This window comes from Corylus avellana, chromosome ca11 (genome assembly GCF_901000735.1).
Source record: "Corylus avellana chromosome ca11, CavTom2PMs-1.0".
Lineage (NCBI taxonomy): Eukaryota > Viridiplantae > Streptophyta > Magnoliopsida > Fagales > Betulaceae > Corylus > Corylus avellana.
In genome coordinates, this window is record NC_081551.1 from 16,743,293 (window position 1) to 16,756,156 (window position 12,864).

At 35.7% G+C, this 12,864-nt stretch overlaps 1 protein-coding gene across 1 annotated transcript; it reads right to left on the reverse strand.

Annotated features, from left to right (window-relative positions):
* Positions 1–6,014: 6,014 nt before the first annotated feature.
* Positions 6,015–9,581, reverse strand: LOC132165483 (EIN3-binding F-box protein 1-like). Its single transcript, XM_059576069.1, has 2 exons — positions 9,361–9,581; positions 6,015–8,667 (listed from the first exon to the last, which is right to left on the reverse strand). Exons 1-2 carry the CDS (start codon positions 9,383–9,385, stop codon positions 6,755–6,757), a joined length of 1,938 nt encoding a protein of 645 aa, XP_059432052.1. The 5' UTR covers positions 9,386–9,581; the 3' UTR covers positions 6,015–6,754.
* Positions 9,582–12,864: the final 3,283 nt, after the last annotated feature.

Below are 12,864 nucleotides of genomic sequence, written 5' to 3' on the forward strand. Positions count from 1 at the left end.
TGTCCAGATATATTGGCCCTTATTTCAATCTTGGGTTGCATTTTCTGTCCATGTTAATGAATTTTACGGCATGTTAAAATTTGTGTTGAGATATACTGACCTCATTCCAGCCAAACACATAAAATTATAACTTTTTTTTTTTTTTTCTCATTCTTCATTATTGGAAGGTATTTTCTGATCAATGGGCACAAGATTCCGTACCCAGGAATTCAACCAAGAAGTACTTTCTTCTGTTTTTTCTAAGCCAACCAAGAAGTACAAGATTCCACACTGAGATGTCTCTTCCCAAGCAGCTTGATTTATTGAGTAATCAGTTCACCAGTGACAGCATGTTACTGGTTGTGACATTTTGTACCATAAAGGATATGAATTTTTTCCTCCATAAATAATTAAAAGAGAAAATATACATTCAATCATTTTTAATGGTTAAAATCTCGACTAGTGATGAAATAATTTGTTGGAGTCGAATGTTAAGCGAACAAGCACACTTTTAACATATAAAAATGCTATTTTTTACTATTTCAAGTATTGAAAATGTGAATTTATGGCTTACACATTGAAATGATTAGTTTATGAGTTATACATTGAACTATTGAAGTAATATGAGCCCTATAGTAAATGATGGATTTTATGGCATATATTACTCAGCTTATTAACATGTGTTCAGTTTTTGGTACGGCTTGATCGGCGATGAGTTATTTGCAAAATAGTATGAGCGTCAAAAGGTCATTGGTCTTGGCTGGAGATACTTCGATGCTTAAGTTAATATATTTGTCTAGAGTGAGAATAGAGTAATGAACTTGAATATTGGGGAGACGGCTTGACCCCTTTACTTGATGTGTTGCATCCATTTTATAGGGTTTTCTATAATCACTTTGCTATTGATGCTCCATGTTTATGTTAGTTGAGAGATTACAATTGGTAGTTGAGCGATAATGATGTTCCACACTTTGATGCTTATATAGTGGTTGACACAAAATCTCCAAAAATATTTAAAGTAGTTGAGTTGTTGTAGAACTCTATGCGGCTGTTTGAGGTAAGAGAAAAAGTAAATGACAAATTTGATCATAGTACAAGGAAAAAGAAAATACACAGTATAAAAAACTTGTGAAAGTATTGGGAAAAAGAATAGTAGAAATTAATCCCACAACAATCATACCAAAGCACGATCACGTGAAGGTGTGGGCATAACGAAGAACAGTCATGTAAAGGTGTGCACTTCAGAATATTTTATAAGAAATAGTAAAAATTAACATTAAAGAGTAAAGAGCAAAAAGTTGTACAAAGAAAGAGTATTTTATGCATAGCATACTACAAATTTACAGAGCTTAATAGAAAGATTATTTGATGCCCAACATAGTACATAGTGTTAGATCTTGTGTGTTGGCTAAATTTGGTAAGAAAAATGGTGATCAAAGTGCAAAAAGTTCTTGGGTGTCCAGACAGGACACATAGCCATCCGGACGAACATTAGTGCCGCAAAGTGGTTATTTTTCTTGAGAGCCTCGTCTGCAAGCCGTCCGGACGAGATTGATGAACATGAAAACCCGAGAGCCTTGTCTGTAAGCTCGTCTACAAGCCGTCTGGACGTGCCGAGCCAAGAAAGGAAGTTAGCGATGTTTAGAAGTCTATCGGAAGGGTCCGATAAAAGAGAATTACGTGTGAAGAAAATTGTGAGCAAGGAAACAAGTTGTAGGCTTGTCAATCTTACAGAGCCAATGTTTTACAAAGGGTTATAAGTGTCCCCATGTCTGTAATCTCTGAATAATTTTCTTATAGTGATTTCCTGGATTTGGCTGCCCTGGAGAGGTTTTACTTTTAAAACGGTTTCTAAAAGGTTTCCTCTTTGTCACCAAAATATTTGTGCCTGCTTGATTTTCTGCTTTACATATTTTGATGATTGATTGCTTGTTGCCTCTTATTTGTTAATTGCGCATTAATTGGTATTTGGAGTTTGCATAGCGTTTTTTAATTGGTATCAAAGCAGGTTCACTCTGTGAAGGATTAAATTCCTGAGTGAGATCTTTGACTCCTTTTTACTATGAATACGTCTTAGTTTTTTATCAGTGACTCTTATGGTTTTGATGAACTTAAAAATGTGTACAAGATTATCTCTGATAAGTATAGACAATTGTCCTACAAGTGTAAAAAGCTTTGTAAGAATTTTAAAGATCTAGAACAGGAAAAAGAATCCTTAATGACCAAATTGTCTAAATCACATGTCTTGATTGATTCTTTAAATTATGAGATTTCTCTGCTTGATGAAAAGAATATATCACTTGAGAATGATTTGAAAGATTCTAAAGAACTCTCACAAAAATTCTCTAGTGATAATCTGAAAAAAATTTTCTATGTTGATAACAAGCATAGTATGATTGTTGATAATAGTGGTAGCTATACTTCACATGCTTTTAAATATGAAAGAAAGACCTTGTCTATTAAGCCTGTGAATATTAAAGAAGTCAAAACTAATATAGTCTATTTGGATAAGGGCAAAACTTCTTATTTGAATAATTGTGTGAACCCCAAATCCAAGACTTCTTCTAAGAAACAAACTCAAGCTAAGTTTATTCCTACATGCTACCATTGTGGGATTATTGGTCACATCAAACCAAACTGTTTTCAGTTTAAATCCCAAAGACTTTGGAAAAACTCGGTTTCTCCTAAAAAAGAAAAATGTGATGTAGAGTAGTGTTTGCCTAGATCAAAGTCTAAATATATTCTTCCTCATAAAAGACAACATTCTCAAAGGTTTGTCCCACCTGTCATCATTGTGGCAAAGTTGGTCATATTCGACCAAATTGTTTTAATTTGAGACCCCATGTGCGTTATAAATCAGGTCCTAAGATTGTTAAAGAGTGGGTTAGGAAGGATTATACCATTTACCCATTGATGGGGAATGGTAGTGATCTCACTTTAATTTAGGAGAGTCAATAACATGCATATGATTGGTTGTTTTGCATATTTTTGAATATCCTAGAGTATGTTGTTTTTCTTGCATTGCATTGCATTTTTTTTTTTTTTTGCTTTCGTGTTTATGCATTGCATTTTTTTGTTGTTACACTTTTTGTATGAAGAATGTATACATGGTTTTTTGAGATTCTTGTTTTGAGGAAAATTCATAAAGGACTTTTCGAGAAATTCATATGTCATGATCTTTGAAAGGTTTCTAGATGAGATGTTGTGTGCTGACCACCAAGATTTTTGTCTACATGCTAATGTTCATGAATGTATAATATCTTTTGAAGACCTATAAGTAGTTATTAAACAAAATCATTATTTTATAGTGGAACCTATAAGATGTAATAAAAGTTTAATGTTAAATGACATTCATGTATTGCCTGTTGTAGTCTCAATTCAAACATGTTGTTTTTCTTTGCTGCCTTTCTTTGTGTTTTATTTGTGTTAATAAATTTTTTAGAAAGGTATTGTTGTTGCAAAGATGTTTGAAAAGTTAATATGGATATATGTTTTAAATGCTCTTTAAAAATTTAATTGGAAATCCTCTTAATTTATTTACTTATGGAATACACTTATCATGCTTGGGTTGATTATCGTTATAATGAACTGTCATTGATCCATTCAAGTATGTGTTATTGTGGTACATTTTATTTATGCTATCTCTATACACTTAAGCTTTAAGAATGAACGTCAATCCATGACAAATTTGTTGTGTCGAACAAACCACATGCATAGGATGGATTTTCTTTTGGGTTAAAATTGACCAAATCTTGATTGAACTTAGAACCTATAAATTACAGATCAAACCGTTATGTCTTGTACGTCAATATTATGAAAGACACGTTCTCAAAAAGAAAATTTAAAGTGAAATGTGCAAAATGCCAAAATATTCAAAAAAAGAAATTTTCACTGTGTCAATTTTTGTGCTTTGGCTCGTCCAAATCATAGTAAGGTTTGACTTCTAACCTAACAAGTTATGAATTTCTTTCATATGATTTGGAAGTTTTAATGTACTTTCTTTGTCAATATATGTTTGTCCATTGCTTGGCTCTTGATTGTGGCTTATCACACACAACATATATAGCATGAATAATGATGGTACATAATGGTATGACATGAGTTGCAACAATAATTTTTTTTATTCATCTTTTGATACTCTTACATGCTTTGGGTATATTTGGCACATTCAACAAGAGTTTATCCTAATCTGTAATTTCTAATCATTTATTAGATATACTTTTTTTATGAATACTCCTGTTCTTAAAAATTTTTTCCTCATTGATAATGAGTCATACATTGAGGGGGAGTTTTGTTCTTCATGATACTGCATTCTATACTTCATGCATTTTTCAAATTTTGATCATGCGTATTTTTTATTTGGTGATATCCTTAAACATTCATGCTCCCCATATGTTTTGATGAGTTTTGTGTGTGTTTCAGGAAACATGAGACCTTTTGTCAATTTGTGACAAAAAGGGGGAGTAAAAATATTGGGGAGATGATGCCTATTGATTTTGTCATCAAATTGTCAAAGGGGAAGTTTGTTAGTTCTTATGTGTTGGCTAAATTCGGTAAGCAAAATGGTGATCAAAGTGCCAAAAGTTCTTGGGCGTTTGGACGGGACACATAGCCGTCCAGCCGAACATCAGTGCTACAAAGTGGTTATTTTTCTCAAGAGCCTCATCTGCACCTTCATCTGCAAGCTGTCCTAATGAGATTGATGAACATGAAAACCCGAGATCCTTGTTTCCAAGCCGTCCGGATGCACCACACCAAGAAAGCAAGTTAGCAATGTTTACCCGAGTTTGCCCTAGAGCCCGTTCAGACGAGCACCCTCCTCATCCGGACAGCAGTGTATGAGAACTTAGTTTTCTCGTGTTATTCAAGCCCTGTTCGGACGAGCTCATTTACTGTCCGGACGGCCCGTAGCTTCTAGGTCTATTTTACAATGTATTTGAGTTCTACCTAGATTATGGGTCCTTAGGCTTTATATATAGATCTCTACAGATCTGCATAGGTACGAATTTTCTACCCTATAGTTCGTCAGATGCTGTGCTAAGAAAAAGTTTATGTTGTGAGCTAAATCGTCTCTCTTAGAGTATTTGTTAGTTTGATTTGTGCGCTTCATTGAGAAGTCTATCGGAATGGTTTAGTAAAGAAGAATCACGTGTGAAGAAGATTGTAAGCAAGGAGACGAGTTGTAGGCTTGTAGGCTTGTCGATCTTATAGAGCTAAGCAAAGGGTTGTAAGTGTCCCCGTGTCTATAATTTATGGATAATTTTTTTATAGTGATTTCTTGGGTTTGACTACCTCGGAGAGGTTTTACTTTTAGAACGGTTTTTAAAAAGTTTCATCTTCGTCACCAAAATATCTGTCTGCTTAATTTACTGTTTTACATATTTTGGTGATTGATTACTTGTTGCCTCTTATTTGTTAATTCCGCATTAATTGGTATTTGGAGTTAGCATAGCATTTTTCACATAGTTACCAAGTTTCAAAGAGAAAGTACATATTTTGAACATACCACGTTAAAGAGTTTATGTCAGGCATACTAGAGTAAATAATTTCAAAAAGAAAGAGTTATACATAGTATGATAATGTGTTTTAATGAGAAAGTGTTTGATTTATGTTGCAAAAAGAAAACAATGTTATTTCAACTACGTTTTAAATTGAGCTCACCTCACCTCAACACCGATTTGAATTGTTGTTTACTTACTGAGTCGTAGAAAATGGGCCAAATAGATGATAGCCGTACTCTCCGAAAAGATTTTTAGATGCATAATTTTTATTAGGGCAGTCACAGCAACTTTCTTATAACATCTTATTTTCCTAAATACAGGGAAAATCTCAAATCTCTCCCTCTCTAAAATATAGGGGGGAGTAGCCTCTCCCTTGGAAGAGGTTAGGAAAAGCTCTCTCTCTAAAAGTTGTCACAGCTGAGTTCGCTACTATGCCATTCTTAAATCTTTCCCTCAACGCCATGGTTTAAGAGTGCAAATTTCGAATATGAAATATCACATAATGCCATTTCTTTCCCGAAAGAGAAGTAAATATCAATAAGAAGGGCAGATAGCCCCATTTCATGCAAATTAACGTAGTTGCCCGAATACAATTCATAAGGAGGAGAAGCCTGCAAAACCAAGAACAGTGTGAAAAGTTACAAAAAACAACCAACAAGGTTGTCATGGCAGACCTAATGGCCTCTGCCACCACCACTGCAGCCCATAAATCTGCGGCATTTCATGCTTACAACTGCACAAAGCAACCAAACACTAGACACGAGAAACTAACTTAAGACTGAATCTGACAACAGACTCTGTGAGACTGGAAATAAACAAAAACAGCTTTAACACTATCAAAGACCGTGTGAAGAAGCTAAAAACCACTGGGAATAGAAGATCCAGCAAAACAAAACCGGGAAGTGAGGACCTCAAACCAGGGACTTGGTAACTGTATTCTCGGGAAACATGGCCATAAAAGAAGCCCCCCACATCAGTGGGGAGCTAAATAGCTGAAACAAGCTTTCCCATGTCAAGAAAGCCTGCTAAAAAAGGATGGAAGAAGATCTGCCACATTCCCCTGGAAAACAACCAAGCCACTAAGCTACCGGCACCTCACTGCTGATAGGCTAAAAACGTATGTTGACTGCTGCTACCCGTGTGAGTTGAGAGTACGAGCCTTATGCATCTACTATTTGTCGAGTCAAAACAGAGTTGTTGGATTTCCTAATCTGGTTCAACATCTTTATAACTGCCTCTTTGATCCATCAAATAAGAGTAATGTCCATCCCTGGTTAGGAAAGGATATCACATCTCCACAAGCTCTCCACGAGCAGCTCGACTGTGCTACAGCTGATTGAATTGCAGTGCTGGAGATTCAGCCCCACCAGTGTCTTACCCAATTTCTCCAGGTAAGGCAAGCTCTTGTTTGATACTTCAGAACAACCCGACAAAGAGAGGACCTGCAAATTGAGCTGCTCAGCACAGGAAAGTATTTTGATGCCAGAATCTGTGATTCCACACTTTGACACATCTAGATCATTGAGTACCAAGCAATTGTCTGCGACTGACACCAAGCTAGCATCAGTAATCTTCCTGCATCCCTCAAGATTCAGGAGTTCCAGGGTTCCGCCATGTAGCCTAGTCAAGGCCAAAATTACTTCATCTGTCAAATTCAAGCAGCCGCTAAGTATTACCTTGACAAGTCCTGCCTCAGCGCTCTCTAGAACAGGGAGAAGCCCAGCATCGGTTATTCCATAGAGCCCAGTCAGGTCTAGATACTGAATCTGAGGGCATAGCTTACCCACCATAGCCAGGCTAGCAGTACCAAATCCGGGGCAGTTTCGTATGGACAAGGATCGAAGAGAGATGCAGGGAGAAGGCAAAGGAAATCCCAAAGCCAAATCCCTGATTCCCATGCACTTCACTAGGGTAAGAGACTTCAACTTTGTTCCAAAGTTTGAGATGGCACCAATAATCCCTAATTGGGTAACCCTGTTACACTCTTCCAGCTGCAGGCTCTCTAGTGATCCTGCCGCTTTGGCAAAAGCTACCAGTCCATTGTTGGACACAAAGCAGCACTTGCGAAGGCATATCTGCTTCAGGTTGATGCATCCCTTGCCAATGGCTTCAAGACCCACATCTGTTATACCCCGACAAGAAGTGACTGTCATTGACACCAGTTTTTGCAGACCCTGAGCAATACCCATGACCCAAAAACCCTTCTCACTAACATTTTGAAGACCACTAAGGACTAGATTTGTAATGTCTTTTCCATAGTGCCCAAGCACGGCAAGGGAGAAGTCGGAGATGTTCAAGGCCTGAAGCTTTACCTTTGACAGCAGAGGAGCTGATGACAATAGACTTGATACTCCATGATCGCTAACAAGGGGGCAATCTTTCAAAGAGATAGACTGCAGCTTGGGGCAAAACCTTCCAATACCTTGCAAGCCTTCGTTCCCAATTTTTGAACATGATTCAATATTCAATGAAATCAAATTAGGACAGTTCTTGGCAATTGCACTCAAGCCCTTGTTAGAAATCGAGGGACACTCACAAAGGTCAAGCTTCTCCAACAAATGGCATCCTTTTGCTATCTCAGATAGGCCATCATCCCCAACAGAAGAAATATTCCACAAGGAAAGAGCCTTGAGAGATGGGCAACAGCGGGCTACAGCTGAGAGGCCAAGGGTGGTGACCCCACGAAGAGAGTTGCTTCCTCGGATCGACAGCTTTCCCAGTCCCCCACGGCCTCTGGTTCCAACTGCAATTGCAGCAAGTCTAACATCGGTAGCTTTCTTCCCTTCCAAACACCTCGTAAGGTATCCATCACTTTCCAAATCCTGATCTTCATTACCGGTGACCATATCAACATTATCAGAAACCGGCACCTCCTTGTGAATGTCATCAGCCTTACGGATACTGCTCAGAAGCATAAGCCAACGCTTGGAGACACAAGCACAGGAGCTCCTCTCTTTGCCTTCAGGGACGCGTCTGAATATCTCAAAAAGGCATTCCTCAGGAAGAACGTCAATGGATGGTTTCTTGTCCTCCTCAAACTCATTTCCCCCAAAGACAAATGGGGCACTGATCCGAGCCCGCTTGCAAGGAGGTCGGTACACATCCACATGGGAACCAATTGAGAACAAGCGACCCAAATCCACAGGATTCGAGTAAAAAGAACCGCCAGGATAGAATTCATCATCGCCTGAAAACCCAGTGGCAAAAACTAATATCAGCTAAAACTGTCCACACAAATTTGCTTGTTTGTTTTTTATTCTTTTTTGGCTCAAGCACACAAAATTGTTTAAAACTAGCTAAATCTCAAAACGGTTTCTATTATGCTATTACTAAAGAAGATCTAAGCTTCACCAAGCATATTATGATATCCCGGGGGGGTATATTTTCCAAAGAGAATTGAATAAGGATCTATCATTTAATCTAAGCGTAATGTACCATAAACGTTTTCTTAAAACAAGTCCATCTTGCTGTACCTAAAAACCTCGTACTTGGTGTTCCCATAGGGGAACGACTCCCACAGAGAGAGAGAGAGAGAGAGAGAGAGAGAGAGACCCCCAAGGATGAATAGCATAACACTAACACAATAAATCAACAAGTATTTTGTGCTTCAAAAAATTTGCAATTACTCATCCAAACCATATTATCTACAGATCAGTGACAATCCCAATGATTCTTATCGAAAATACACTCAGGATCTCAAGCTAAGAGCACGCAGATCAATACAAATAGGCAAAACCAGACCAGGAATCAGCACTAACCCATTAAAATCAAACAAAAATAAAGAATACCCACCAAGCCAAATCCACCAAGAATCAATCATCCACCAGAAAATAAACAAAAGAAACAAAGAAAAAACCAGCAAACACCCAGAAAAGCTTACCACGGCAGTTGACGAGGGTCGGCATGAGCAAAGACTAATAATCCACAAGAATAATCCAAATCCAGACCACGTCTTCGTGCAAAACCCACAACTCAAACCAAAAAGAAGATTAATTATTATCGCAACAAGAAGGCTCAAGAGCATTTGAAACCCCAACCAGTAGGGCAAAAAGGAGAAAGAAGAAGACGGAATGGAAGCTTTGGGACTCAACGGATGTGCATGTATTTGTGTCCGCAACGGCAAAATGTTTTATATATATATATTCGAAAAAGCGAAAGAATAGGTGTCACTCTCAGAGGCTCATTCAGGTACATCGCTGCCTTTGTCAACATGCAAAATTCAATGTATCTTTCTCCAAAACTGCTCATTCAGGCCACAGGTTCCAACCGCCACCTCAGCATCTGCAGAGCCAGAAACCGGAAACCGGAAACTCCCTTTTTTGTATTTCTTGAATTTTCAGCTGACCTCGGTTTATGATTTTTTTTTTTTTTAGAAGAACAAAAATATTTAATGTAGAAGGTAATTAAGTCTATAATATAATTGCTGGTGCTGCGTGCATTTGCGCATAATTATAATTGGAAGGATACAGCTCTAATTTGGGGTCAACTTGGAACGAACTTTTTTTTAATTTTTTAATTTTACAAAATAACAAATTAAAAAAAATTCTTAAGCAATAATTTTTATTTTGGTCATTCTTTTAATTGGTATTTTTTAAAAAAAAATAAAAATTGTATTTTTATTCATAACAATGACCAATTTTTTTAAAAAATGGTCATTATTACGAAGAAAAATATAATTTTTATTTTTTTTAAAAAAAATACCAAATGAAAGAATGACCAAAATAAAAATTTTTGTTTCAGAAACATTTTTTTTTTTTATTTTTTAAATTAAAAAATAAGAAAAAAGTTTCTAAAGTAAAATACAGCTTTTATTTTTTAAAAAAATATATCAAAAATAAGAATAACCAAAATAAAAATACCATAAATTAAAGATTTATGGTATATTTGGTTAAGATAAATGATATAGGTATTTTTAAGTGCATAATTTCAAGTGTACATTTTGTGATGTGATAGTGAAAATTATCATTGAATTTAAAATATAATGGTAATTTTTACTCACGCATCAAGAAGTGTGTACTTCTAATTGTACATGCATATAGCATTTCTTTTTGGTTAAAAGCATCTGGTCAAGACTCTAATAATCTTTGTAACTTTCTGAACACAGTTATATAAAACTCTACTAAATACTGTTTCACTTAATAAATATTCCCCAATATTTTACTCCTCCAAGAAAGAAAACAAAGAGGTCATTGTAGTGGATGAATGTATCATCATGAACATTCAATTGGTTTATTAGTATGATACATCAAATGCGGTCCCAATTTCTTGCGTTAAAAATTACATTGAACGATAAGAATCTAATATAAGATAGAGTAATGCTATAAATTATATTTGTATCTTACAACTATTTTACAATATTAGTGTAACAATCACAATCAACTCTTAAATCGGTTCTTATTTAAAAAAATAATTTAAAAAAAAAAAAAAAAAAAAAAAACTAATTGTGACGTCAAATATAGCATATAATATTTAGTATTTTTTTTTTCTCTTCTTGTTTTGTTTTGTTGTTTAGAAAGACGGAAAGAACAAGTAAAATAGTTGGAAGTTTGGAAACATACATAAAATAAAACTATTCGAAGAACCTAATTGTCACCACTAGAAAACAAAATATCATTATCGATCCTCATAATTTGAGATGAGATAAAGGGACAAGTTGAGAAGGTGTATACTTTTTGGAAGTTTTGGTTAATTGTATTTAGCCCACAACTCAAGGCTAAGTCTTCAGAAGAAGCCACGGGGTGCTTTTCTATGACAACTGTACCCAGCAACTAGTCATTTGTTTTTCCTCCTAATTTAACCTTATAAATAACTACTTTCTACGAGATTTGGGTTATAATTATAAACATTCTTGTCTTTGTCTAATCCTTTTTATCTTTTTGGCTTATCGGATAAGGTTTCTCTACCACATTAATTCTCAAGGACCAAACAAAAGATATGACTTTTTGAAAAGAAGATGATGCCTAGTAATTGTAAAAAGAGAATTTCCATGCTTTTTTTTAAAAAAAAAGAAGATTATTGACACCTATTAAGCTTTAACTATAAGCATTTGTCTAATCACTTTCATGTGATAAGATTCATGTAAATCATGGTGGTTATGGAAAGATTTTGCATTCCCACTATTGCTACTACAATTATTGCTAATGCTATTAGCAAATTTGGATTTAGTGCACCGGGTGCAATAGCTCTGATCTGAGCCACTCATTTAGAATGAAAAATCTAAACCACTACGATATAAGAGAAAAGAAAGAAAAAGTTGGCTTAGAATGAATGAGTGTGACGTACATCAGAATGGTTCAGCCACCCTCAATAATCACCTTGATAGTTTGCACGTCATTCACCTTTACTCATTTGTCAAAATGAGTGGTTCGATCACCCTTAATAGGCACCCTAATAGCTTGTACGCCACTCACATGAATTATAACTCACCTTTTTCTTTTTCTTTTAAATTATTAGTTATAATGAGTCATTCATTTAAATCAAAACTTTTGCATCAGATCTCATTCAGTATACATATATCACTTGTCATTCCTTCAATAATGTATGAAATTTGATTAGAAAATCTAGCACACCGGGTGCAATAGCTCTAATCTAATCTACTCAGTTAGAATGAAAAATTCAAATGGCTACCATATATGATAGAAAAAAAACAAGTAGCATGTAAATACTAAAGTGGTTCGGTTACTTCTAATGACCACTCGAATGGCTTGCACGCCACTCATATTAAAGTGAGTCAACCGCCTCTAATAACCACTTTGATGACTTGCATGCCATTCGAATTTACTCATTTTGACAAATGAGTGATTTGGTCACTCTAAATATATAGGCATTTTCATGACTTGCATGTCACTCACATAAAATTTAACCCACCTTTTTCTTTTTATCTTTTTTATGTTGTCATAATCTGAATCATTCATTTAAATCAAAACTATTGCATCAGATCTCATTCAATATAAATATATCACCTGCCATTCCTTCAATAATGTATGAAATTTGATTAGAAAATAAGGATAATTGTATCTTTTCATAGTACAACCATAGTTGTTCAATCGTAATCTCAAAGCTCTTTCAACTAACCTCACTCGCTAATTAATTAATGGACCTGAAACACACATGGCTCCAACAGATTGCATCTTTTTATGAAGCAACATGGGTTATACAAGCATCTCGAGATGTTGAGAAAAATTTACACCTAACGAGTTTTACTAACAAGGCCATTTTTAGAGTTTCGGACCTTGGATTGGAGCAAGCTTAACGGCGTTGGAAAGCTAACTCAAAGATCTACAAAGTCATGTTTCACAAGAGTTTACTAATTCTAATGTTTACTAGGTCAAACGAACTGTCTAAAAGAAGTCCCGAAAGCCTCCATTCGCTAGGCCGTTTGAAC

Excerpts from the sequence above, each read along its gene's own strand:
- LOC132165483 (XM_059576069.1), bottom strand. The coding sequence starts at position 9,385 with ATGCCGACCCTCGTCAACTGCCGTG. Across the intron at positions 8,668-9,360 it reads GACCCTCGTCAACTGCCGTG|GCGATGATGAATTCTATCCT; the intron begins GTAAGCTTTTCT and ends CTGGGTTTTCAG.